The sequence below is a fragment of the Pelecanus crispus genome, chromosome 4 (genome assembly GCF_030463565.1).
Source record: "Pelecanus crispus isolate bPelCri1 chromosome 4, bPelCri1.pri, whole genome shotgun sequence".
NCBI classification, from domain to species: domain Eukaryota; kingdom Metazoa; phylum Chordata; class Aves; order Pelecaniformes; family Pelecanidae; genus Pelecanus; species Pelecanus crispus.
Window position 1 is genome coordinate 1,043,069 of NC_134646.1, and position 26,243 is coordinate 1,069,311.

At 42.4% G+C, this 26,243-nt stretch overlaps 1 protein-coding gene across 5 annotated transcripts in view; it reads left to right on the forward strand.

Annotated features, from left to right (window-relative positions):
- The window catches only part of USO1 (USO1 vesicle transport factor), a 37,050-nt gene that overhangs the window by 3,824 nt on the left and 6,983 nt on the right, over positions 1-26,243 (forward strand). The window contains exons 4-20 of one of the 5 annotated variants that reach the window (XM_075709844.1): positions 2,921-3,000; positions 5,258-5,269; positions 8,763-8,863; positions 10,684-10,786; positions 10,943-10,998; positions 11,636-11,756; positions 13,509-13,687; positions 14,474-14,614; positions 15,447-15,535; positions 16,288-16,442; positions 16,695-16,906; positions 17,752-17,772; positions 21,848-21,958; positions 22,636-22,754; positions 23,137-23,318; positions 24,284-24,405; positions 25,430-25,568. In XM_075709844.1, the coding sequence (XP_075565959.1) occupies positions 2,921-3,000; positions 5,258-5,269; positions 8,763-8,863; positions 10,684-10,786; positions 10,943-10,998; positions 11,636-11,756; positions 13,509-13,687; positions 14,474-14,614; positions 15,447-15,535; positions 16,288-16,442; positions 16,695-16,906; positions 17,752-17,772; positions 21,848-21,958; positions 22,636-22,754; positions 23,137-23,318; positions 24,284-24,405; positions 25,430-25,568 (1,943 nt within the window). The remainder of the gene's footprint in view (positions 1-2,920; positions 3,001-5,257; positions 5,270-8,762; positions 8,864-10,683; positions 10,787-10,942; positions 10,999-11,635; positions 11,757-13,508; positions 13,688-14,473; positions 14,615-15,446; positions 15,536-16,287; positions 16,443-16,694; positions 16,907-17,751; positions 17,773-21,847; positions 21,959-22,635; positions 22,755-23,136; positions 23,319-24,283; positions 24,406-25,429; positions 25,569-26,243) is intronic. The other 4 variants (XM_075709843.1, XM_075709846.1, XM_075709847.1 and 1 more) reach the window with 4 other exon arrangements.

Here is a 26,243-nt window from a genome sequence, read left to right on the forward strand (position 1 = left end):
CACTAGTTTTTCAGCTATGCGCATCAGCCATCCTGGAGCCCGATAACACTCCTGAGTCAGCCTTTAAGTGTTCCAGACTCTTATACGCACCGGTGTTCTTACGCCATATGTTTATTTTGTAATCTGAAGTAGGAACTGTGATCTACTAGAGGAGTTTGCCTGACCTGCTGTCTAGATGTTGCCACATCACACCAGGGATTATCTTGAAAAAAAATTTGGCATTGACTGTAGAACAGGCCAGTGCTACTTAACTGTTGGGGTGGGAGAAGGCATCAGAGGGAGAAGTCAACTTGATCTTGAACTGCTTTGGTTCTACTAATATAACAAGGTTTCTAAATTTCAGTGTGACGATTCTAATAGTTTGCAACCTAAGAGAAAGAATTTTTTTTTTCTTAAGGCACAAACCTCAGTTACTTGTGTGCTATTAGCTCCAAAACTTGAAATTGTAATATACTTCTCATTAAAACTTCTGTAAGAGGTAATATGTGATTACCCCTTCGATAGCTTATCTGTGACTTGAGTCTTCAGGGGCAACAAAATGCCCTCCTTTCTTGGCATTCTGTGATTGATGACATGACAGAAACACTCTGCTTGTCTGTGCTTTTCCTGACACTACAGATGATGCTTGTCGCTATTTTGACAGTGAAATGCCATCATTTTAGAAGAATAGGTAAAAGCATTTTTGAGGCACCCTACCTGGACAGGACAGTACATGGGTGCCTTTGCTTCCATGTGGTTCTCCTCTGCTATTGTTTGTGAACTCATGGAGCACTGCACTGACATCTTGGCCGAGTGCCACATAAAAGCACAACTAGCAGAGGGAAGATGCCTGAGGTGGCTTTCGCTGGATTGTTGCATTGCATAAAGGCCGCATCTCTTATGGATGCACGAGAGACTGCAAGTCTATCTCCTGAGTGATTTTCACTACAGACCAAAAGCTGCACAGCTTCAGTCTGAACACAATAATCAATAAAATGTTCTACGTGGCGAACAGCAGATAGTAGCAAGGCAGCAAACAGCAAAGATAGAATGCTGCTGTCCTCATCTTGTGATTTGTTCCTCTTTCAACAAGAGAAATGATGGCTGCTTTTACCACATCTACATAAAATTTGCCTACTCTTTTATAGCTGCTGTGAATTCCCTAACAAGGAAAAGCAAGGCTGCAGTGTCGTGTGGGGTTTTTTTCTCCACCACCCCCACCCCACCACCCCCCCCCAGTCTCCAGGAAATAATTTCTATGTGTTTTTTCAGATGTGGAATTGTTTCAGTTACATGAAAAGGAAACAATAGGCTTTGTAGTGTTGTGTTGAAGAACTAAAATTACAATAAAGGGAAAACATATGCAGGCTGGAAATCTGAGCGTACCTGCTGGATGAGACTACTGACATGAACTAAAAGCTTCCTTTACTTGCTTTGACTAGCAGTTTGGCAGAGGAAGAGATAAGTTTTTTTTCCCCCTTTTGTTTCCATTACAGTCCAGCTTAAAAGCTGACGGTATGAGTTGAGTGACACTGAGGAAAAACGCTTGTGTCCTGGGAGGACATCAGCAGGACAAGGATGCAATTCAAAACCCAGTGTGAAAGAACAGACTACACTGACACCTGATTATTTCCAGCTTTTCATTTAGTGTGAGAGTTGTAGAAAGGGAGGCGAGGTGTCACTTTGACAGCTCGCTCAAGCCCTTGCTGTAGTGATACAAGAAACATAGGTACAGCTTGCTGCATTTTGTCTTCTCAAAGCTGGAGGATTACCTTGAGGCATCTCTAGTTTTCTTGGTTGCAACAACTGCTGTAGGTCTGTCATCTTTAATTAGTGGTCTAGCAGAGGTAGCTGGTCTCAGTTAAGGCTTGGCTTTTAAGATTGCTGGTTAGGGTGTTTTTTAGGCCTCTGCTCTGAACTGGCCTAGGAGCTTCTTAAAATCCTAATTTATCTTTGGTGTGAAGGCCTTACTCTGTATACCTTAGACCAGTGAAAGCAAATAGTAAAAAGTTTGAATGAGAGGTTTTGTTTTGACGGCGTGCTCTTCTGATGCTTGGGCAAGACATGAAAATAGCTGTGAGGTGTGTCCTGCACTCTGAGGTGCCTTCCTTTCTGATGTTAGGTTTTATTTTCCTTTTTTTTTGACCAGCTGTGCTTTCATACTTTTGTGGTTTATGAGCAACAAAGCAAGTAGCAAAAATGGTTACCCCCCCCGAACTCTTGCACTGTGTCTTTGTTGAAGCATAGGGTTTACAGATTGTTCGGTCTTTGTAATGCTGGAGAAACAGGTCTCTAAAAGCAGGGCTTATTAAGAGACAAGTCTTGGTGTAAGCAGGTGAACTAATGCTTTGGGGTTAGTGTGGCTGCCCAGCTGCTTCCTGGGGATGCTTGGAGTTCAAAAGCCCTTAATAACAGGGTGTAGTCTGAGTTGGTGACAGGGAGGCTGGCCTGTTTGGGAGAGTCGGCAGCTGTTGTTACTGCATTCATGTGGAGAGCAAGCTTTTGGCCCCTGGTTCTTGCTGACGGGGTAGTGCGAGGGTCTTTCTTGGGATGGTGCTGAAGCTTGTTGCAGCTTCCTTGGGTGACTTTCTGGGAAGGGGTCCGAATTGCTCGCAGAGGTTTCTCCTGGTATACTCGAGGAGCAGGGTGGAAGGAGTGACTCAAGAAATGGAAGATAGGCTTACAGTGAAGCTTCCTGTGGTCATCTTGTGTCACCAGACTTTCTGGATGTGGCCACCTGAGGGAATGGGATTGGGAAAAGGAGTTTGACTCCATTCAGGGACCGGACAGCTCATGGTTACATGGTATTACAAAATGTCTGTCAACATCAGCTGTTGTCACTTGATCTAATGCTGCAAAGGGAACTGCCTGTGCAGAAAAACAATGTTGTAAGAGTAGTTGGAAGTAAGTCATTAAAGAAAAGTGATTCTTTCATTTGCAGTTCAGACTCTGAAATAATTGGCTATGCCTTGGACACTCTCTACAATGTAATATCGAATGACCTAGAAGAGGAGGAGCAAGGTAAGTGCTTGCTAGAAATAGTTGTGTTAACGGTGGGGGTGCTTTCCTTGGTCTTTTTGTTCAAATTATAAACTGTAATACTCTGTGATTTACTAATGCTGAGACTTGCTTTGTTATTGTGTAGCTGTTACGACAATGCTAAAAATCTTGTTGTACGCAGCTTGTGTTAAAGCAACACTGGATCTCTTGCTTATTCATTTTAAGAACTATGTTCTGTGAACAGCAGTCAGGTTGGAATGGGGTAATTCATTATTTTTTTCGAGTTTGTAAATAATCGAGTCATTCTGTGCTATTGGGAAAGGACAGTTCTGGCGGTTACTGTCAAACGGGACACTGCTATCTGATGACTTAACAAGGATATTGAGAGATAAAATCTCAGGTACCTATGATAAGGGGGCTGTATGTAAGTGTGAAAACCTTCTTTTCCATCTCTGCTGTGGCGTTTCAGGAAGAGACTCTGCCTGTCTTTCCCAAGATAGTTAGATGTAAAAGTAGATGCTATACAGCTAAGCTGTGAAATTCCCTGTCCTTCCTGCCTTTATTTTAGAAGGCCTTTCTTGACAGGCCATCAGAACTGACCTCCAAGGCCAATGAAATGGTTGCAGCTCTTAAAAATAACCCCGTATTTCACAGGAACATTAGTATGCTGAAGAAAATGACAGCAGTAACCCAAATTAGGCTTGGGCAAGAAGAATGTTCTTAAAACTTAATACATGAATAGGAGCTGCGAGTGCCCAGATGCAAGAGGAGCCAGAGGCTTCTGACAAGTAAAACAGCTGTGGGTTAATAACCATTTCAGGCTCTTGAAGGGTGAATGGTGCAGAGGGCAGGACAGTCCAAGTTTCCCTGTTTCTAGCAACGAGGGTATGTCTAGAGCACAGGGATGGGATCCGGCTGAGGGTCATGCAAGCGCTAGCCTGGGAGGAGGCCTCAGTCAGAGCACGATGTCTGTCAGATGCAGAGCCTGCGTGCACTTGCCCTCATCACCCTCGCTGGGGAGAACGGAGACCAGGTAGTGGTTACAGTCACGCAGGCAGCTGCCAAGTAGGTGCCTCTGCCAGAAAGGTCGCTAGCTGTTAAATGGAAGCAAGCTGTGTAGTGGAGCCAGCTGCAGGACTCACTTGGCCTTCCTGACATTCTCTTGGTGCCTTGTTGCAGGTGGTGTTTAGAAAACCACTTCTGTTTGTATTTACATATCGAGTCTTGGCTTGATCGCTGTTTAAACCAGTTACCTAAGCCAAATGGCCGTAGACTTGCTTTCCAAGGTTTTAAGAGGAAAAAAATCAGCAGCAAATGAAAAGGCTTGTAGGATACCCTTTGTCCTTTAGGGTGAATGATCATGAAAATCCACCATACCAGCTTGTCCAAAAAAAAAAAAAAAAAATCAGACTTCTTGGGCAAGCATGATACAGTGTGAGCAGAAGGCTACATTTAAGATGACTGAATATCTGTGGGTTCATAATGTCCTGCATTTGCCATGGACGTCAAGAGTCTTTCTAGTCCCTGACAGCACTTCTAGCTCTTTTTTTCAGTTTCCATTACGTGTAGTGGAGGGGGAATGCTCCTGTGAATGGGCAAAATGTGAGGTGATACTGCTGTTAGAGTTCAAGTCTCTTGTCTGCAGTATTTACACCAAGATACTTCTTCAGAGGCTCCCTAAGTCATAATTAACCTTACGGAAAGTCGGTGAGGGTTCTCCAGTATGAATAAATTTCTGCCAGCGTGTTGGCGTTAAGTTATGCAGGATGCCCTTTCACGGTGCCTTCTGCAATGAACTGTCTTGTCTTACGTAGCTGCAAGAGACTTGCAAGCTGAAGTCCTCCTGTGATGTGTTATTCTTAACCATCTCTCAAATTGTCGCTTTGCTTACTTGCTCTTTTCCTTGTTCATCCATCTGCCTGACCTTGATGAGAGAGGTTTTGAACAAGATAAGAGTTTTACAGTGCTGGTGATCTCACGTTCATGGTAGTGGCCTTGATTACGGGCTTGGCAAGAATGTTATTAGCAGTCTGTTATGAAGAGCAAAGAATTGACAAACGTGAGTCATGTATGTGTGATCACCAGTGTTGTAAGAGTATGGGGTTGTTTGGTTCAGCCACTTGCACAAGAACTACCTGAAGGAATAATTGCTGCCGTAGAAAGCTAGGACGGCTGCTTTGAAAATCTGAGCTTATGCTGCTGTTGGTTGTGCTGTTTGGAAAGCTATTCAACTTGTAAACCTTTCTCTTGTTTCTTTTTCTTTTACCTGCCTTGACAGATGATTCTGAAGGTAAACAAACCTTTACTTATATAAATATAGCACTTTGTTTTAGGCCTAGTTGCTACTCACACCCCTAACACGCGCTGCCGTTTAAAAAGGACACTGTAAAGACTTGCATTGGAGCTTAGTGAAAGCTTTTTGCGTTCTGCTCTGTACATGTTCTTTGGAGCTGAAGTGCCTTCCCAATTTTATTTCTCATGTGATTTGGGCATGTTGAATGCCAGCAGATCTCCAGAGACTGTAATAATGATAAATTCTTGTTTAGAATGTCATGAGATTGTGCAGCTTCAGAACTGGTAGGATTTTAACGGGGCAAAAGTTTGTGAACAGTTTCTGTTTTTGAGAAACCCTCAAGTTCGCCACAAATGCATGTGCTGCACGGAGCCATCCTTCACAGTGTCTCTTTTAAGCAATGCATGTTAAAATAGCGTTCACTTCTACCATAAGTTACCACTAACACTTTGTGGTGTTCTCCTTTTTTAAACCGGTTTTATCAAAATGTACTTTTATCTGTTTATTTTAAGATGAAATTCTAGTTTGCAGTACTGCTTGTTAGTGAATCACTAAGAGCTAATCTTCACAGATGGAAGTTGTTCTCTTTGAGCCCTTCAAATGTGTAGATTTCAAGAGCGATTATGGGTAGAAGTCTGGTTGCAAGATCTTTGGTGTGTCCGCATAAGTAGAAGATGCGGTTTTACTTAGTGCGTTTCTGTCTGGCTCCTCTGTGGTTTTTTTTTTTTTTTTTTTTTAAATGTAGTGGAAGAAATACTGATGGGAAAAAGCAACACTTGAGAGGAAAAAAAAAAAGACAGCTTTAATTTGGCCCTTGTATGAAAGAATCCTAAACATGTTGAAGTAGAGTCAAGCTTTTGGAATAAATAAAAACTACAGCAAACTTGCAAGAGGCTGTCTAAGTTGTGTACACTGCTCAGGTTTTGCCTTAGCACCCAGAACTTGTGCAAGGGCAAGAGTTGGGATTAGGAGGAATCTGTAGTTCAAACACTAGCTGTTTGTAGCTGAGTTTAGGTAAAGGACAAGATGCTGGGTCAGAGCTCATGGAAAATTCAAGTGAAATAATTATACTTAAGTGTCTAAAAGAAAAAAAATATTAGGTCTATGGGTTTTCCTTGGTTTGCAGCAAGCTACAGTGCCTGCAATCCATGTATGATTCTCAGGTGAGAATAGGTGCCTCTAATTATACAGCAGCAAGTGCAGCATCTGAACTTATGTGGAGTTGGCTTACCTGTATTTTTTGTTTTGTTTGTGTAAATCAGGAGTGACCCAGACTTGATAAGCCCCTCAGCTTCAGAGAGGTCACTATAGGACTCGTATTCTGCTAGATGCTACATGCCTGGGCTGGAGTTATTTTTGCACACAGTCTGTCCTCCCTTTTGTTAGTATGTCATAGTTTCTGCAGCTAAATATTTACAGCACACTGGTGGTGTTTGTCTCTCCCTCTTGTAAGCTACCTACTGATAAGCCTGCTTCAAGGGAGAAATACAGCTATAGGACATCAGAGAAATGATCAGCTACTCTCTGATGTCTGAAAGGCCAAAGAAAATCCTCTTCTAAATCTTCTAAACTGGTACCTTGCAGCGAATCACCATGGCAAACAGTTTGAATTGCATCGGTTGAATTAAAACTGTTTTCTTGGCACCAGAGTTTTATGGGAGAGTCCTCTGATTTCATGTTTTGCCGTACCCCTAACAAGGGAAAGAGTTTGAAGATTATGCGTGGTCTTTGACCCTTTTTATAGCTGCTCAGTTGTTAATGGTTTGTTAGTGACTCCTCGATAGGGCTGTAAATGCTGCGGTTTAAGCAGGAGGAAAAATCCTTGTTTTGCCTTCACTTACCCAAATCACACCTTCGGATTTGGTCAGAAATTCAGTGGCTGTACCATGCATTTTCTGTGCTTTATGCTTCAAGCTGTTCCTGTGCCAGCGGTTTCATCAGCTAGCGTGGGATGGTGTCGCAGAGCTGAACGTACATCTGTGAGTTGTAGGGCAGCCTGATGGGGCAGATGAGCAGCAATGAAGCGTTGGGCTGTCTGAACTGCCTAAAAACAGCGAATGGAGCTGGGGCAGGCGGCAGCATGCTCTGGGACAGGAGGGGCTTGGGGGTTATGGAGAGAGAAGGCAGCAAAGCACCACAAGCTGTTCAGGGGATGTGTGGGGAGAAGGGTGCTTGGCTGGAGCTGGAAATGAGTGGCCATGTCCTGTGTAATGCTCCCTAGCAGTTAACTTGTATTCACTGGCTTTGTGTGCTCTTGTGAGGAGCCTTGAGTAAACACAACCGAGCAAAGAACCAACATATTTTTTAAACTCCGTGAGAGACTCGTTTCATATGGGCTGGCCACTGGTCTCATGTACAACTGAATTCCTACCCCTGTTGAGTGGGGCTGGATTTGAACTACTGCTAAGCAGTTGAAAAGCTGAGGTCTCAGAAACTGCACTGAACTTGAATGAAATGCCTTCTATTCCTGTCCAAAATACAAGTATAATAGAAAACTCCCTTTGAATTAGAATTGCTCTTCCTCAATTTTTCAACTGAAATTCCTTAACTATGCCAACCAGTAGTACCTACATGTGATGGTTTTGTGAAATAGTTTTGTAAATTGTCGCTCAGCCTAGAAAAACACAGCGGTGCAGAGGTGCTGCTTGCATGTTTCCTGTTGCTTTGTGGGATACTTTTGCATTTGTGTTTTGTTTCTGCAACAATGATGCATGAAATAACTGTGTAAGATGAAATTCATGCACTACCCTGATTCTACACAACTGAAGAGTAGAGAACAGAATGGCACTTCATTTCCGTTGTGAAATTAATTCAGATTCCAAGACTGAGAGGTTTTGATGCTCATCTGCTTCAAACTTTCCTGATGTTTAGGTCTTTTCTATTGCTAAACTAAAATAAATAAATGAGGTGTTTGAGCCATTTAGCTTTAGATGGTTTATATTCTCCACTGCTCACTTCAGGTCTCTTGGTATGAAACGTACTTTGCTTTTGCCCGTTAGTGAATGGTCCTTACGAGGAACTTGTCTGCTGGATCAGTTCAGCTGCATGCCAGTGTAGCCACTTTGAGGCTTTCTGCTCTCCTCTGCTGTGAGGGTTCCCTTTTTCTCTAGGAATTCTCTGCTCACTTAAGAGTGTGCTTGGTTATTTTTGTAACAGGCACCTGTGGGGTGAGAACTGTGAATCTGGTTGGATATGATCAATGGAAATAATATGTTTTCTTTGAATGCTGAAATTAGTTGGTTTAGTAGATTTTAGTTCCCTCCTGTTTTTAAAACAAAATACCTCTCAATAACAGTTATGTTTAGAATAATGTAGGCTTTCTCATTTGTGCAAAGCTTGTGTCAGTGTTTTGAAAATAATTCAATTAACGTTACTGTAGTGACTCTAAACCTTTTGTCACCTATGGCCCTATTGTACCAAGAACAAAAATCACAACTACTTGAGGTTTTTCCAATCATGTGTTGTAATACATTGTGTTTTACTGTTACAGAAGAAAATTTACCAAAACAAGTTGATGATTTGGGAAGTCAGTTCACAGAGATTTTCATTAAACAGCAAGAAAATGTCACACTCTTGTTGACTCTTGTGGAGGTGAGTAACAGTATCATACTTGGAATACTGAGAGCTATGTTGTGCTGTACAGGGAGGTTATCTGAATGGATACAGCTATGTTTTTGTCTTTCTAGTGAAGCCAATGTCAAATGTGGGGTTTTGTTAGACATAGTGAGTGTGCGGTTGGAGGTGAGTGAAGACCATGACCTGGTTGAATGCCACTAGCGCACCTTTTAAAGCAGGGTAACATTGAAAGGGGTTTCAATATTTGATTACAAACAGTAAAAGCTATTGCTCCACAAAGAGCAACTCTTGTCATTCATGCCAGGATAATTTTTCAGATGATCATTAATGTTCTACTTTTCCCATATGGAACTTTGGTCAAGCTTTCAGCAGTATTAAACATTTGTCAGTATATCTGAGGCTTAATCGCTGAGCAGCGAATTTAGGCCTCTGTAGATGGAAGTGCAAATCAGGAGCACAGTTTTGTAGACTATGGTTAGTGAGTTAGTAAAATGATCTTTCTGAAACTTGTGTTTGTGGATGACAATCCTATAAAACTACTTAGTGGGTGTGAAAGGTTGGCTAATAAATATACTCATATTTATTACTCATTACTCATTACTCATACTAATAAATATACTAATAAATATTGCACAAATGCAATACGTATTTTAGGAAAATCCAGGATATACTACATTGATTCTATCTGTTACAAGTTAGACTAGGGCCTTACTCTGCAGCAGGGTTCTGTTGATTTTATTGATCCGAATCTGAGATCTGCAAGTTCAAAACAGCAAGGGTCTGTCCTAAAGACAGGTGAAACCTATATGTGGAGCTGCGTGACTGGTGAGGCTAGCTTGGTGTGCAATTGCACACAGAAGTGTCATGTGATAAACATGTACGTGGCATTGTGCAGAGCTGGAAGTTTGCAATGTGTTTTCTATGTTATCCGTTCTTTTTCTCTGCAGATGCCTAGTTCACATACTCGTTGCTAGCAATATCATGCATTCAGGGTTTGTCCTGTACAAGAGTCAGTTTTAGAAAAAGCTTTATAAACCATGTAGCCTGTTTGGTGAGATAGTTAGAAAATTGATTAGCTACCACCTCTCTTTTGCAGCGAGTAGAGCGGAGGTGTTTATCTCGGCCAGTGGCTGAGGTAGGTAGGGTGCCGAGGAAAGGATGACACACCGTGGTTTTCATTCGTAACTAGGAACAGGGTTAAAGTAAGAGTGTTTGTCCAAATCGGTCATCTACTGGCTTAGTTCAAGCTGATGCTTTCAAACCAGCAGATTTGGAAGTACAGAAAGCTCTGCGAGGTAACTCAGTTGAGATGTGGGTCCAGTCACCAGCTGTTGAATGAGTTGGAGCTGACCTGGGGACCCCAAAGGTTTGCTGTGGTTGGTCAGGTCTGTCCATGGACTAGTTAGCTCTTCAGCTTTCTCTTGTGGACGAGACCCAATTTTAACAGAGAAGCTGCTGTTACTGTTTGGGAGTAGAATGAAGATAAAAAAGGCTTGCTGTTCTTTACCTCTTGGATTTCTGGGTAATATGGGCCGATCCCTGGAGGAGCAGACTGTTTTTTAGAAAGAAGTAGTAGCTAGGACAGCTACCCCAGAGGAGAGGGAGGAAATGAAACTGCTGGGAGGTCACGTTGCTGATAATAAAGCAGAAGGAACCTTGGAAGAGGATAGTGTTTTGGCTTGCTGGCTATGTGCTGTAATAGGATAGATGAAAAAAGAAATGGACAGGAGATGAAATTCCTTATCTGTTTGGTGTCTGTTCATAGCTGCTTTCTAGAAGAGAAAGTTGAATACTGAGGAATTTGTTACTTAATGTACGCCTCTCCATCTTTGCAGGAATTTGATTTCCATGTTCGTTGGCCTGGAGTGAAACTGCTTACATCTCTCTTAAAGCAGCAAGGCCCTCAAGTACAGCAGATAATTCTTGTCAGCCCTATGGGTAAGTGGTTGAGTTTATTGCTCGTGAACTTGAACCTGGAAGCTCAAGAAACATCATGTAAGAGGGCTTGAGGAGTCTTGAGCAAGGTGTTTTAAAGACCTACAGCATGAAAAAGCTGCACCATGTTTATGCTTTCATTTAATGCATTTCTTGCAGGTGTTTCCAGACTCATGGATTTACTAGCAGACTCTAGGGAGGTTATACGAAATGATGTAAGTACAGAACAAAAGCAGTTTATCATCTTAATAAACAGTAACTGTCAAATGTAATGCTTAGTACTTGTGCAGAATTTGGATTAAGCTAAACGAATGCACGTGAAGTCATCATTGTGGTTGCTAATTGGAAATATTTCATTCCTCAGTCGACTTGGGTGGCTTTTGGGTGTCTCGCCACAATTCAAGTAACAAAGGCAAACTGTTACTGTGTATTTAATGCAAACTTTGACCCTCATGTAGGGTTTTCCTAGTATGTTAGCTGATCTTTCTCTTGGCCTTCTGCCAGGTTCACTTTGTCTTTGCCTCTTAACTCATCAGATGCCAAAATGCTCTAATTAATACAGAACTTGCTTTACAAGTTCCCTCTTTGTTCTGTATAGCCACATAGCATCCTTTTTAACAGTGCTGTGCTTCTACTTTCAAGTGCAGAGAGGCACGAGGGAACTATTGGCGTGGTGTCCATGGTGGGTTTTGTTAGATGTGCCGAGTTGCAGGGCGTGCAGTTCTGTCCTGTAATTCTGGCCAAGGATTACGCTGATGATTTAGCATCCTTTGAAAAGCTGGGACTTGTGAAAAGCTATGTAGTTCTAGTAGTAAAACTAAGTTTAATTTCTGTTCTCCCCGACCTGTCAAGGGAGTCTTGTTGTTACAGCAATTGACAAAAAGTAATGCAGCCATACAGAAGATTGTTGCATTTGAAAATGCCTTTGAGAGACTTCTGGATATCATAACAGAAGAAGGAAACAGCGATGGAGGTACAGAAAAGTCTAAGACTTATTCGTAGTCTTGTGCTTCTGTGCAAACTATTAGGTGACAATGTTTACAGGCTAATGTTAGTATGTAACTGGAGCTAGGTTAGTGGGTAGAAGGATCAAAACGTACAGCCTGCTAGTAACAGAACAAGCAAAACCAGACTGAGCAAGTAGGCAGCATCTTTTGAAAACTAGTCTGGAGATAGTTAAAGCATCAGTTAATTTCTCTGAGCATGTGTTGCATGAGTTTGTGTGCTGCTGTTTCGCTTAGGTCTGTGAATGTATATGCTTTGTATGGCAGTGTCAGATATGTGTATGCTGCATTCGTCACTTACAGACTTAAGCACCTGCATTCCTCCTGCAAGATCCTTGGATGCTTGGAGTGGCTGGAAGTAGCAGCTTGTTGAGTTTCTTCAGCATCACTAATAACTTCAGTTTTCTGGTCAGCTCCTTCCCAAATGACCTGTTGCAGCGGGGAGAAAGGATAAAAAAAAATGACCAAAAATGATGCAGCACTTGGGTGCTCTTTTTCTTATTAGCAACACATCATGAGTTTACCACCAATTGTAGTTTGCTACGGGGTCTATTTCAGTAACAAGACAGGTTGCTGTTCCATGACCTTTCTGTGGGCTGCAGGAGCAATTAATGCTTCTCTCCCAGCTGAATTATTCCAGGTATGTTGGCATGGAAGGATTAAGCAAACCTTGGATTCAAAGCTGCTATTTTTAGGCAGCTAATAATTTTAGGAGACTTGGTATGTAAATTCCTAAGCGGTAAGAGTTCTCTGCTTCCCCCCTCCTACGTGTCCACTCCTCCTGTCTGCAGCCCTGCCGAGGCTGTGTCGCCAGCTGTGGCTCTGCAGCAGGAGTGGGAAGGGGGGAATGTGACAGCTGGGCTCTCGTTGTTCTCCCACTCCCAAGCCTGGCACTGCCTGTGTGTTTGCACAAGTGCAAGGCGTAAGTCTCTACCCTTTCTGTTGAGTCCAGATTTGGAGGCATCCCAGCAGTACCAGAAGCAGGCTGCTTTCATTCGTGTTGTCTTCTGGACAGAGCTGTCTGAGGATTTTCTCCTCACAGAGTACGCGGTTGATGAGCATCTATAGTGCTTTTGTAGTATAGATAAAACCTGAGGGTAAAAAAAAAAAGCTGTTGCAACTCCAAGGAGTTGAGTTAGAATTGGCTCATTGTAAGGGCTATTTTTAAGAATTGCTTCTCCACCAAAATAAGCCCAAAAGTAGCTTTGAAATGACTTGAAGATGTAGGCAGTGATTGAAGAGAATGAATGTGTAATCTAGTAAGAACTGCCGCATTTGAATCATGATGCGGTTCAACAGGAACTTCACTTCAGTCCTTGCAATACAAAGAGACAGCAGCGGGGCCTGACTCTGAAGTAGGTGTACTTGAAGACACAAAGTGGTTGTGAGGATTGGAAGTTCTTCCCTTTCCTACCCCGTTAACTCATACAAACTGTATATTCTTTGAAAGTAATGTTTTTGCTTCAGACTTCTCGAAGAAACATAATTATGGTTTCCTTTGAAATACACTGAATCAACATTGATGTATTTTGGAGTGACCTTTTGATTTTTTTTTCATGCATGAGTTTAACAGTTCTTGATCCAAATATAATGTTGGTTAAGAATGAAGAATTCAGAATTGTGTGCTCTGTTCCATCTAGAACATACTTAGTGCATGAGGAAGCTAGTTAGTTTTCCATGTATCATCTTTTCATTAATCTTTTGGTGTTTTGTCTCACCAGGAATAGTAGTGGAAGATTGTCTCCTCCTATTACAAAACTTGTTGAAGAATAATAATTCCAATCAGAATTTCTTCAAAGAAGGTTCATACATTCAGCGTATGAAGCCGTGGTTTGAAGTTGGAGATGACAACTGTGGGTGGTCTGCGCAGAAAGTAACTAATCTTCACCTAATGCTGCAGGTAAAACACTTCATCTAACTCCTAAGTATCTATGTCAACACCTTTTCAGCTCTCTTGCAATGAAGAATAAGCGTAATGTAACAGTTAACTGTGAAATCAGTGTGTTGTCTTTAGCTCCGAATTAGCTCCCAACATTCCTGCGAGGTACTGCTTTCAGCACAAATACTGTTATCAAATTGTGAATTTGTAACGGCTGGCATACTGCATAGCTTCATTTCATGTAACTTAAGATGTAAGAGTGATTTGAGTTAAAATACATAATTAGGGGTGTGCTATATAAAGAACCCTGCTATATGAATTAATGTATGGCTATGGTGCATTAACCAAGTTCCAGTAGCTGCTTTCACTGTGGGTTTGTAACAACTGATTGTTGGGCATCTTCCCTTCTGCTCACCCCTCTAAAAAAATGAAATAAACTTTTCCTCTTCTGTGGCACTTTGTGCAAGTGGAACATTAGTAACGAACGTAGCTTCTCACTTTCTGAAATGTAATTCTGACAAATGGCGAGCCAAGTAATAGAATATTACAGCTTGATTTCTCATCGCTTAGTTGCAACATTTGCAATGGACTGAGGTATTTGAAGATTTTAGAGGGTTTCACCGAGCTCAAAATCAAATGGCCGTACATAGTAACGAGACAAATGTGCTGTTTATTTGTTGTCTTTTATCTCCATTTTTAGGAGCAATTATATTTCCTGGCTAAACTTCAAATGGGTAAATTTGTTTTGTTTTGCATTTCAGAAGGTCTCGGGCTCTCTTCACGTAGAATTGTTTCTTTTTTTTCTAGCTTGTGCGGGTCCTCGTGTCTCCCACAAACCCACCTGGTGCTACCAGCAGTTGTCAGAAGGCAATGTTTCACTGTGGGTTGCTACAGCAGCTCTGCACGATCCTGATGGCAACCGGAGTTCCTGCTGATATCCTGACGGAAGTAAGAGGGAGCAAACAGATGCAGGGATGGGGGCAACTAAATGGATGAAAGCAGGAGTCTACAGGGATAACCAGTTGCTACAGAGACAAACTGAAATTACAGTATTTGCTAAGAAAGTATTTCAGATGCCAGAGATGTCAGCTTCCTGTGTGGGCAACAGAACTGTAAGATAGCCTTTTAAGTTATGTTCTGCAACCAGAAGGCTTTCGGATGTGCTTATTTTTTCCTGTTGGATTTCAGTGTATCTCAGACTGGCTGAATTGGTTCATGTTTTTCCCTGGTTTGGGGGTGGTTTTTTGGTGGTGGTTGTGATCTTTTGAGAGAGTCTAGAAGTATTCTGACTCGGTAGGTTTCCAATGATGAGGGATTTGTAGCTTCTAGAAAGCCATGGTAGCGGTGCAGGATGAAGTGTTTTTTCCCTCGATAAAATGATGTGCTTAGATTGAGTATAGACTGGTTCCTCTGGCGTGGCCTCCATTGCAATTCTTTTCTCTCTTAAAATGTTTCACCTTTCGACTTCTTTAAAATGTCTGGTTCAGCTGGCTGTCATAGCAAAACTGATCTGACATGGAAAATGAGGTTGGAGGTAACTCGGTATGATAGAGCTGTGTGAGATTTCTGTCCCTTAACCTTTGCTCAGCACCCTTCACAGCTGTTACTACTTTGGATTTAATTTGAAATGGTTTTATTGAATAAATCTCTATGCTGACACTCAGTATGTGCTTTTTGATACCAAGTTGTCAGGGTAATCTTGAATAATTTTGAGTGACCTAGGTAGTATATTATGGCTTGCATCTAACAATGTCATTTTTTTTCTGTGCCCTTCCTGTAGACCATTAATACTGTATCAGAGGTGATTCGAGGATGCCAGATGAATCAAGACTACTTTGCCTCTGTAAATGCACCTTCTAATCCACCAAGGTAGAGGAAGAAAAGTGTTTAACTGTGTTAGGTAATGATGTATTGGTATGGGCAATGGCAGTCTAATCCAAAGGATTGTTTAAACTCGGAGTTTGGAATTACAATGCCGAGCAACAGCTTCAAGGTCACGTTGGGTGTATTAGAGCGTGAAGGTGTGAGGTGTGTTTCCACAGAGATGAGGCCTAGAACTGATCTTATTTGTCATGTGGTAGATGAAAAGCCAATAAGCAATAGTTGAGAAATTCCTAGATTGGGACAAGCTACCCCTGTCAGCTAGAGGCCAGTCTACAAAAGGATTTAGAGGCTAGGAAAATAGGCAGGTAGTAGATATTTGCTCAGACTGGGGAACAGCAAGTGTTAGCTTAATGAGATATTAATGTCAACATCTGAATATGAGGGTGGGGGAAGAAAAAGCCTTCTGTAATAGAAGTTGCTAGTGGCCTTATGAAGCATCTTCTACGGTTATTATTGAAGCTAGCAGGGAGCAGCAGGGGACTCAATGGGAAATGAAAATACTGCGGAGGAACACGAGCTCATGGCAGTCGTGTAATGTATCTCCTGTTTGGTGTTCTAACGAACTGAAAAACTTGGGTATTAAAATGAAAGGTTTCACTGAAATGTGTGAAACGGTAACAGATGGAGCAGGCAAAAGTCTTGTTCCTTACCTGGAGAATACACTCCAAATTGTGTGTCTGGGGTTGTGTTCATTCACGACTTTGTCCTAATGTTTTTTCTATTTCCTTTCCAAACAGGCCTGCAATTGTAGTACTTCTGATGTCTATGGTGAACGAAAGGCAGCCTTTTGTGCTACGTTGTGCTGTTCTCTATTGTTTCCAGTGCTTTTTATACAAAAACCAAAAAGGACAAGGAGAAATCGTTTCAACGCTTCTGCCATCTACTATTGACGGTACGCAAAGCTCACGTCTCTGCAGTGAGTTGTGACCTAGCACAAATGTTTAATGCATCAACTGGTCTCTTTTGCAAAATGATTTACCTGCCATTAAGTGTCTGGTGCAAGCAAGATGATTTGGCTTATGATTTCTCTAAAACTTTGCTAGTTACGTTTTTCTGGGTTTTAACTGTATGTTCATGTCTTAAATATTTTGCCGGTTTTGTGGCTAGTTTTAATCTCACTTGTACCTGTTGGCCATCCTGGTAGCTACAGGTAACTCGGTCTCAGCCGGTCAGCTCCTCTGTGGGGGCCTCTTTTCCACGGACTCTCTCTCAAACTGGTGTGCCGCTGTGGCGCTGGCCCACGCGTTACAGGAAAACGCCACTCTGAAAGAACAGCTCCTGAGAGTTCAGCTAGCGACGAGCATCGGCAACCCGCCGGTGTCGCTGCTGCAGCAGTGCACCAACATCCTCTCGCAGGTACGGCACCGACTGCCCCCCGCTTTCGGTTAAAACTCCGGGTATCCAGGAAGAATACTGCTCTTGTGCAGGTGTATCACGGGAAGATACGAGCGCTAGCTTAATGAGGAGGATTCTCTCTCTTTCGCAGAAGGCTTTTAAGCTTTGCTTAAAGCACTCTGTGCTTCAGGGGGAGGAGGAAAGCAGCAAATCTTGCTTTTTCATCAACAATTGCCATTCTACTGTCAGTAGGCAGAGGGTCCTAAAGTTCTAGGGCTTAAACTTTGCGTAAAAGACAAGGCAAATGGGCGGGATCCCCAGTCACGTTTTGTTGCTGAACTGCCTGGTTAGTATTTAACCTGTAACTGCTAACTTGAACCATCTTGAAGATACCAGGCTATCATGTATTGATTGCTGTTGGTTTTGCTATTAAAAGCGAAAAGCTTTTCTGAACTTGTTCACCGTGTTAACACCTGGCTTTGCAAATGACAAGCCAGTGGACTTCACCTCCTAGCCCACGGTTCCCCGTGACATTCCCTTCTGTTACGCATACTTTTTCCCTGAATGGTTGTAGTAATAAGGAGCTAGTTAAGTGGCAGCAATTAGGCTTTTCCTGTGGAGGAGCACAATGGCAGAAAGCTGGAATTTTGAGTTTGTTCATGTGATGTGTTTTATCTGCTTTAGCTGAAAATAGGCAGTACTCCTTTTTATCCTTTTCCTGGCATTTTTGTCTAAGGTAAATTTGAGTCAATAAAACTGCCTGTGGCTCTTCAGCCTTAAATGATACAAGGGACTCAAACTTTGGGGGATGTTTCTGAAATGTGTTCCACTTCAAGGTTCTCAAGTAATATGTATGTAACTTGCAGGGTGATAAGATCGACAGACGGGTATGTATTTCTTGGCACAGCTTCGGCATTTTCTTGCCAAAAGCAGGCCTTTTCCTCTTGTCTTGGGTTTTGCTGGGGAGGTTTTCTTTAACTGCTTTTTGACGTGTTTCCACTTACAGCTTTGTGTTGCAGTTGGGTTTGGGTTTTTACCTAGAATAATAAGCTCTTTCTGTGTCTCCAGGGGATTTTCTGGGGGTGCTCCACAAAACTATGGGATAAAGATCTTGGGTAGCACGGGTGCTTTCTTTCCAGTGGGTCGGGCTCATTCGCCATCTGTTCACCTAACAGATGCGCTTTCTTGTAAGAAAAATTAAAACTGCTAGAAATGCTGTTTTCTCGGAATGGCCTGTAGCAAACAGCTGGTACAATCTGAAGTGGGAACATGCTGCTGATTTCCTGACTGCTAAAAGAAAAAAGCCCTGTGTTTAACCTGCCTTCCGGCCACTTTTGTAAGTTCTACTTAACAGCAGAAGTTTTAACCTTGGAGGTACTAGGTGTGAATAGCAGGGATCTCGTGACTAGCAAATGACCCCAGAAGCGAGTTGTTTGACTTGAAGTAACACAGCCTGAAAGCACTGCTCAGTTGGTTAGCAGCGGCAGAAAAAAACAATTCTGAAACATCGCTGCTGTGGACTTGTCTGCTTTTATTGACCACATAGATGGCAGTTGTCCTGAGGGGTGGGGTTGTATTGTTACCAGCCCTGATTTTTAGAACAGCAGCCATGGAGAGCTGTCATCTATCACAGCAGGTGTTACCACGTATGGCTAGAAAATGGCTGTGTGTTTTATTTTTGCGAGGGTGTTTTGGACTGTGTGGAAATCCTGAGGCAGAACATGTTAATTTGACCTCAGAATAGCATGCAGTGCTTCAGAATAAATGTGGTTTGCGACTGCTTCCAGCAGATAACGTGTGCTGTGACTGTGGGCTCTCACAAGGAAAACTAACTTGGTTTCTGACAAGATAAGCGACACTTCTGCCAGTGTTCTCTTAAGAAGCACGAGGTAGGACAACGCGCTGTAGGGCAGGAATGCTGGTTACAGGGGTTATTCCCAGCACATATGAACTGGCTAATAGCGTTGGGACAATAAGAGCCTGTATTTGCAAACGTAAGTGAGGGGCAAGGGGTTTCTAGCATTGCTTGGTTGTTCTGTTTGAAGCAGGCATTTCTTTTTGTTCAGTTAGGGGAGAAGTGAGTCCATCTTCTGACAAATAGTAAGTTTGTGTGACTGATGTCTTTGTGTGGATAACGGGTGTCGTAGCCATTTTTCTAGTAATTATTCAGTCTGAACTTTCACATTCCTTGGACTGATTCTGGTTGCTCCAAGTAACTTTTGTCTAACCCAGAAGGGTGAAAGCAGTGCTGCATGGGTGGTTACTGGGGGATTAAATGCAGACTGTCTGCAATTAAGTGTAGCAGAGTTTGGCATCTGTGGAAATAGGAGCTTCGTGGAGTCGGTAGAGCCAAGTGGTCTGTTTTTAGGTTTGCTAGAGACTTTACGGATGAACATTGGGAGTGGCACAGCTCCACCTCGAGAGCGGAAGGACTGGGGAAGAGGTATTCCCAGCAGTTTTGAAGCAGTCTGCGTGAGGAGCAATGAGTGAGGACAAAAGGGCCGTTTCCCCTTCTGTAATGGTACTTGCAGGTGGGGGCACGCTGCAAGTGCGGAGGGTGGAGTCTGTCCATCGAGTGGATGCAAGGACACTCTGTCCTTCAGCGCTGCTGCGTTAGGGTCCTGTTTCCCCAAAGGGGTTTCTGGGACAGGTTAAGTTACGCGTTAAGTTCGCAGTGTCTTGAGGCTCTTGCTGCACCTAATCTGGAAGTCATTTGGGCAGAACCGGCGCTTTTACAGTGCGCTCGTGCGAAAGCAGTGTAAAGCCTATGTGATTTGCAGGGTCCCTTTGAACCTAAGTGACCCTGTAGTTCTGAGAGATGGCAATCAGGAAGCAAATGGCCTGTCGAGAGGCTTCAGTATAGCAAGGAGGACCTGTGCTGTCAGCAGGTTCTTCAGCTAAGCTGCTTGACAAGACAGTACTCTTGTAGTTCACTACACCAATGCGGTGTGGCAGATGATTTTCTGGATGAGTTTGGAAGAGCTATGATTTGTCACCTAGTGTCTTAATTCATGCTTCACCTGAAGACTACAGTGTGAACACAGTTCTTAGCCTTACCTAGTGGGTAATAAAAAGTGGTGAGACAGCTCTTTGGGCATCCTGTCTTGCCTTTGTGGGTAAACCTGCTATATGCTAGTGAGTATCTTAAACATGTGGTGTCATTAGACTGTCTTGGAAATAAATGTCACCTCATAAGCAGAGGTGTGAAAGTGTTGTGCTGTCTGCAAGTCATTAACTAATTACCAAGTGCAAGGCAGGTAGGGGAAATGCACAATGGTGAAGGGGAAAGCTAAATGAGCTGGGCAAGAGGAGAACAGAGTTTGGTGGGGACTAGGTAGCTTGCAGTGAGGTCTAGGTCAGTGGAAACCAATTGGGGCATTCAGCTAGAAGGGTAGCAGCAAGGAAGATAGTCTGTGTATTAATACAACAGTATGACAGGGTCACAACAAGCTGCAGACAAACCTATACCAAAGACTAGACAATGATTATTAGTAGGGCACATAGTACTCACCATGAAACATGACAGGCAGGTGCTGGGCACTTGGTGGTGACGGCTGTATTCTCTGCTGTTCCAACATGGTTCACTTCGGTCTCTGGAAGTCCTGATGATGACAGGGATGTGAAAGGGCCATATGCTCCCTTTCCTCTCCGTGCAGCATTAGGGACGGCTGCTACAGTCTCGACATAGGTAACCTGTGGTGTTCTCCTTTAAGGAGATGGCTTCATCTTAGTGATGGTGATACACCGTAGCTCAGAAGGAAGTCCTTGAAGGCTGTCTCTTCAGAGCTTGGTGTTTTCTTCCAGAACTGCTAGACTCAATTCCTGTCTGTCTTGTGGTCCACAGTGGCGGTTGGGTAGCTGGGAGCCTGCTACCAAAGAGCTTCTTGCTGCTCACTGGCTGTTTCGAGAGACCTTGGGTGGGGTTGTTTTGGTATGGTTTTTTTTTTTAATCCTAGCTGAAGTTAAAAACAACACTGCCTTCAGCTCTGAAGTGTACGGGTTATCAGAGGCAAGGCTGGAAACTGAGTGTCTCAAGTGCAGATAACTCCCAAGCACAGATTCTTTCTTTGTTGTTAATACTTCTCTCTTCTGCCACTGTCTTGATCCATGTGACCACTCATTCCAGGGTATTTTCTTGCCCCCTTTTGAAGATAAACCCGGCAGTTCTATGTGCCTCATCTTGCCTTGGAGACTTGACTTGAGCTTCCAGTGACTTTACCCAATTTGAGGTGCTTGTTTGAAGTTTAGTTTTCCACACAGGGAGCATTCTTCTTGGTCTGGATGTTGACTGTTGGAAGAGATGTATGCCTGTCCTAACACTGCTGTGCCCACAGTATCTGCAGCAAAGACAAGGGGGACACAATGGAGAAGACAGTCAATTTGCACAAGAAAACTAATTTTACTTAGTTAACAAAAATACTGCAGTTAGCATTCCTCTTGCTGGCTTAATGCACGTATGTTCTGAACCAAAAGCCACTCCACTATTACCTTTTGTTACTTAGAGAATGATATTAAGTACATATGGCAATTTTTAGTCAGCAGGGGAGGTCTCAGTGATGCATTTCTGGTAAAGAATCCCTACCTCCCTTAATTTACCCCTTGTTCCTTTTTTACAGGGGCTGTGTGTATGTTCCTTCATGTTACCCTAGTATTAATTATAAATGCATAACTAATTTGTTATGATTTTTATATTGCTGCTAATGTGCATTGAGTCATATTTCACATCTGTGTTGCTTGTTGGTTTGTTCTGAAAGCAGTTACATATGAATGGTTTAATACTTGTTTCATCAAAGCACTAAAGCTGTGTTCAGTAGAACTAACAAGTGGGTATTTTGAAAGACATGACTTGTCGTTTTTAAAATGATGAGTTGAAAGCGGGTGAGTTCTGAACCAGTACAGCTTTTTTTGGTGTTTTAGTCCTCCGTTGTGGAAAGATAATGATGGGGGTTTTATTCTTTTCAGGGCAGCAAAGTGCAGACCAGGGTTGGACTACTGATGTTGCTTTGCACCTGGCTAAGCAACTGCTCGATCGCTGTCACCCACTTCCTTCACAATCCAGCCAATATACCTTTTGTATCCTTGACCTGCTTGCAGAGTAGAACTGCTTGCCTGGAAATTACCCGGATTATTCATGTTGAAGTTACATGTTTATCTAGATCCGTTTGCAGGGATATTGTGTGACATAAAATGCACTGAGGCAAGAGATATAACCAGCCTTTTGTTGACAGCGCTCTGTGTATGCTGACCTGTCCATAAGATGTGCAAGTAAGTTAAAGTACAGCGGAAAGCTATGTCATTCTGCCAGCAAAGTGTTGTTTTTTTTTTTTTATTGCGACAAGCCTGTTGATGTTTTTAGTGTGACTTAAACTTATACCCGAGAGGTAGGAAGGACGCTTTCTGCTTCTGTTGAAACTTATTTCTATGCTTGCTTTTCAGGAGAAAATCTGACTAAAGTACATAAGGCTAAACTGTCACCTTATCTAAACTGAAAGTCTGTTTTGGAACAATTAAATCTCTTTGGTTAAGCAGACAGTTACTAAGAGAAGAAATTTCAGGGAAACCACTGATTACCCAAGTCCTTCAAATTAGGAGATAGCTGTGTGAGTGTTTCATCAGCTATGCTGCCTACTTAATAATCAAGCTTGGTTTTAGATGTGAAAATAATTTTAACTGGGAATTTATACAGGGAGAACTATGTTACATGTATTGTGCTTACAAAATATCTCAACTATCCTTAACAAGAGCTCTAGCTCACAGGGCAGATAGCTGAAAACCTTGGAGAAGAGGAGCAGCTCGTCCAAGGCCTGTGTGCACTTTTGCTTGGCATTTCCATCTACTACAATGACAATTCCCTTGAAAATTATAGGAAGTAAGTATGATGTAGAAACCGGAGGATTGTAGGGGGAAAGGTTATGTGAATGGCAGATGGCTTTTAACTGAAGCGTTGCATTTGAGTATTTGGTTGAATGTTTTCTATGCGTGTTCCTTGCGTGATGCAAACTAACTGACCCGCCTCTACCTGGGCAAAGCGGGGAGTTGTTTTGCATTGGTCCTCCTAACCTGTGTGTTCCTGGGCTGAGAACAGATGTCAGTGGCAAGTGAAAAGTTTCATCTTGAATGCAAAGCATCTAGGGCAGTGTAGAGTTGAGACAGCTAATCAAGAGTTTTAACTGCAAAAACCACCTTGAGGGAGGGAAGGGTTCATTTCTTTTCAGGTCTTGCACTGTGGTGGATTTGTCTCTTGCTTTTAGAGAGAAGCTGAAACAACTGATTGAGAAGAGGATTGGCAGGGAGAACTTCATTGAGAAGCTTGGCTTCATTAGCAAACACGAGCTTTATTCTAGAGCTGCTCAGAAACCGCAGCCTAGTTTTTCTAGCCCAGACCACATGATGTTTGATCACGAATTTACCAAGCTTGTAAAGGAGTTAGAAGGTGAGATGTTTTGCTCATTTCTGTACTTTTGGTAGTTCAGTCATCAGTTCATCGCAAAAAAGTGTTGATTATAGCTCTCTTAAAAGTAGGGTGATGATACCTAAATGGAGTATTCTGAAAAACGTTAGACTAATAGCTAAAATTAATCATATACCCAAGCTCACAGTCAAGTATTTAGTAAAAATACTCCCAATACAAGCCCATAATTAGAGCTTGTACTAACTGGATAACTTTATATTCTTAGGTGAAATGATTCCTAATTAGATGCTGTGAGTTACCTCCCACACTGTGGCCAAGAGGTGTATTTACCTGTGCTCATATAGAGACTAAAGTATTGAGCATATGTGATAGTCATAGAAGCTTGATTCTGTCTAGATAATTTGCTGTTTTTTCCCAATCATTAAGAAAAATTACAAATACTGAATTTCCTGGCTTATTAGAAAACGATAGGGACTTTTCTTTAGTGTTTTCTGTCATTTCCAAAAAAGACAGGTTGTCATCATCCTTAACATCTAATGAATGTCCTGTTTATTAATATTGCCCAACTTAAATCAGTCTAGAGAAGGAAAAAACCTTGAAGCGGCAACAGTAAAGATGGTTTTGCCCAATCACATTTCATCTGCACGTCGCCCTTGTAGTCCTAAGTCTTTCACTTATTTGCACAAGCGCTCGGGCAATAGTTGCAGTGGAGGCATAATGCAAGCAAGACACCTTTTCTGCTAGGAAGGTCTCAAAACACCCATTGCTTTTCAGAAACGGTGTAAAGCAGTAAGGGTGCAAACCTTGCTGTAAAAAAATTGCTGTTTCCTATTCTCTTGAACCTGTTTGACAATTGCTTTTTTTAAAGCGCAGGTGAAGTTTCTAACGCCATGAACTCGGTTAAACTGGGTGAGGCTGTGAGACTGTTCTGAGGACAAAAAAGCTGTGTGAACTGAGCTTTAGTTGACAGAAACTGTTTTTGACAGGTGTCATAAGTAAAGCTATTTACAAGTCCAGTGAGGAAGATAAAAAGGAGGAGGAGGTCAAGAAGACACTGGAACAGCATGACAACATTGTGACTCACTACAAAAAAGTCATTAGAGAGCAGGTAAGTGGGAGTGACACTGTGCATGTGGCTCCAGCAGCTGTTTGTTTCGCCTTTCGGAGGCACTGCAGCATGGCTCGATACCTGATGTTCCAAAACAAGTAACAAGGAATCTAGCAATGCAGAAACAGTTCTAAAAACACTTAAGCCAAGTTCTGGTTCAACTCAAATGTCAGTGTTTAGAATACTGGTTAAGTTTAATTGTTTTCTTGGGGTATGTCTGGTCTTTCCTGTGTTGAAGTGTTTCTTTTCAAATGGGTAACTGGAGAACTTGCAACCCTTTGCTAAGTGCTGTGATTCTTAATTCTGTGCTCTCACCTTTGAAAAGATGACAGACAAAATGTGGCTGAATGAAGAAATGAAGTGAAGTTTGGGTATACCTGCTGTGCTTGGACTCTGAAAAATTTTCTTTTCTGACAGTAGTTTACTTGTTGCCACAGCTTAGACTGAGAAGTAGAGGAGCAAAGCTAATTAACTTAAAGAGCTAATGGGGAACTGAAGCAGGTGGTTTTAGTTCACCGATCTGGAGTGGACAGAAAATATAGGGGTACATGAGGAATTAAGGGGCACTTCTGAACCGCCAGTGAGGCTTTATTGAATGTGCGATGACTGCAATTACCACGACTTCTTTAAAGACTCTTGAAGTGGACCAAATCTCTGCAGGCTTCAGTTGATAGAGAAAAATGAAAATGATTACCATTCTCTTTTTTTTTTTTTTTTTTTTTTTTTTTTCTTCCTTCCCCCTGCTGTGCCTGGTGTGGGGATGCTGGAGGTCTCCTCCAAAAGTTTCAGCAGGCATTGGTCTGGTGCGACAGGCTGCTTCTGTCTTGTCCAGGCTTTTTTCCTAGGAATACCTGTCTAGGTTTGCGTGAGGCTTTCCTGCTCATCTGTCACGGTAGCACTGACAGTGTCACTAACTAGTAGCGTATAATGGTGGAGTAAAGGTTTTTCTGTTTTAATTTATTTTCCTGAGAGTATTGCATTCAAACGTGTTATTACTCTAAGTGCCATTTTTTGCCTTTCACAGGACCAGGAGCTGGAAGAATTAAAACAACGAATTAACACTTTAACATCTCAAAATGAACAGCTCCAAGCAACAGTTACACAGCAAGTGTCGCAGATCCAACAGCATAAGGACCAATATAATCTCCTTAAAGTACAGCTAGGTAGGCTTCAGAAAGAATAATAGAAAATTATCTTGCCAGTGCAAAGATCTTGTGTGATTTATGGCAAGCTACAGAACAGCTCCGGCGGACAACCTTCTGTCGCTTCGGGCATGCTGTTGTATCTTCTGCAGCATATGAAAACTTTCCATAGAGATAAAATATATTTTTTTTTTAAGTTTATGTTGAGCATCGCCAACAATTTTGTTTAAGCAGGAGATTCGCTCTATTACCTAAAAATAATATTTTTTTCTTTGAGTGCCTTTAAAGCAACAGTGAGAATTGAAAGGACAGCTTGCAAATGTGAAAGAGGTCATGCTTTGTGCTTAAGTCCTGGGTCTCTGGAAATCATAGTACCATTTTCTGTGAGATTCGTTTGAGCGCTAGGGCTACGGCCTATCTGCTGCGTAGGCCTGCTCACGGGGAAAACAAGCACCTGAATACAACTGCTGTAGAGCAGACAGTTCATGTAGATGCACACATGGGAAAACTGGGATTAGCAATAGCTTCTGAGCTGATCCCGGTATCGCTTCAGATGCCCACAATGAAAAGCGAAGCCCTTCCTGGCCACCCTAGCTGCTTCCCTGCAGGTGTGCCTGGTGAGGGTTAAGAGCCGAATCTTGCTGTAGGAACTGTTGGCTACCAGGGAGCTGCCGGTAGAGGCTTTCTACACCTTTG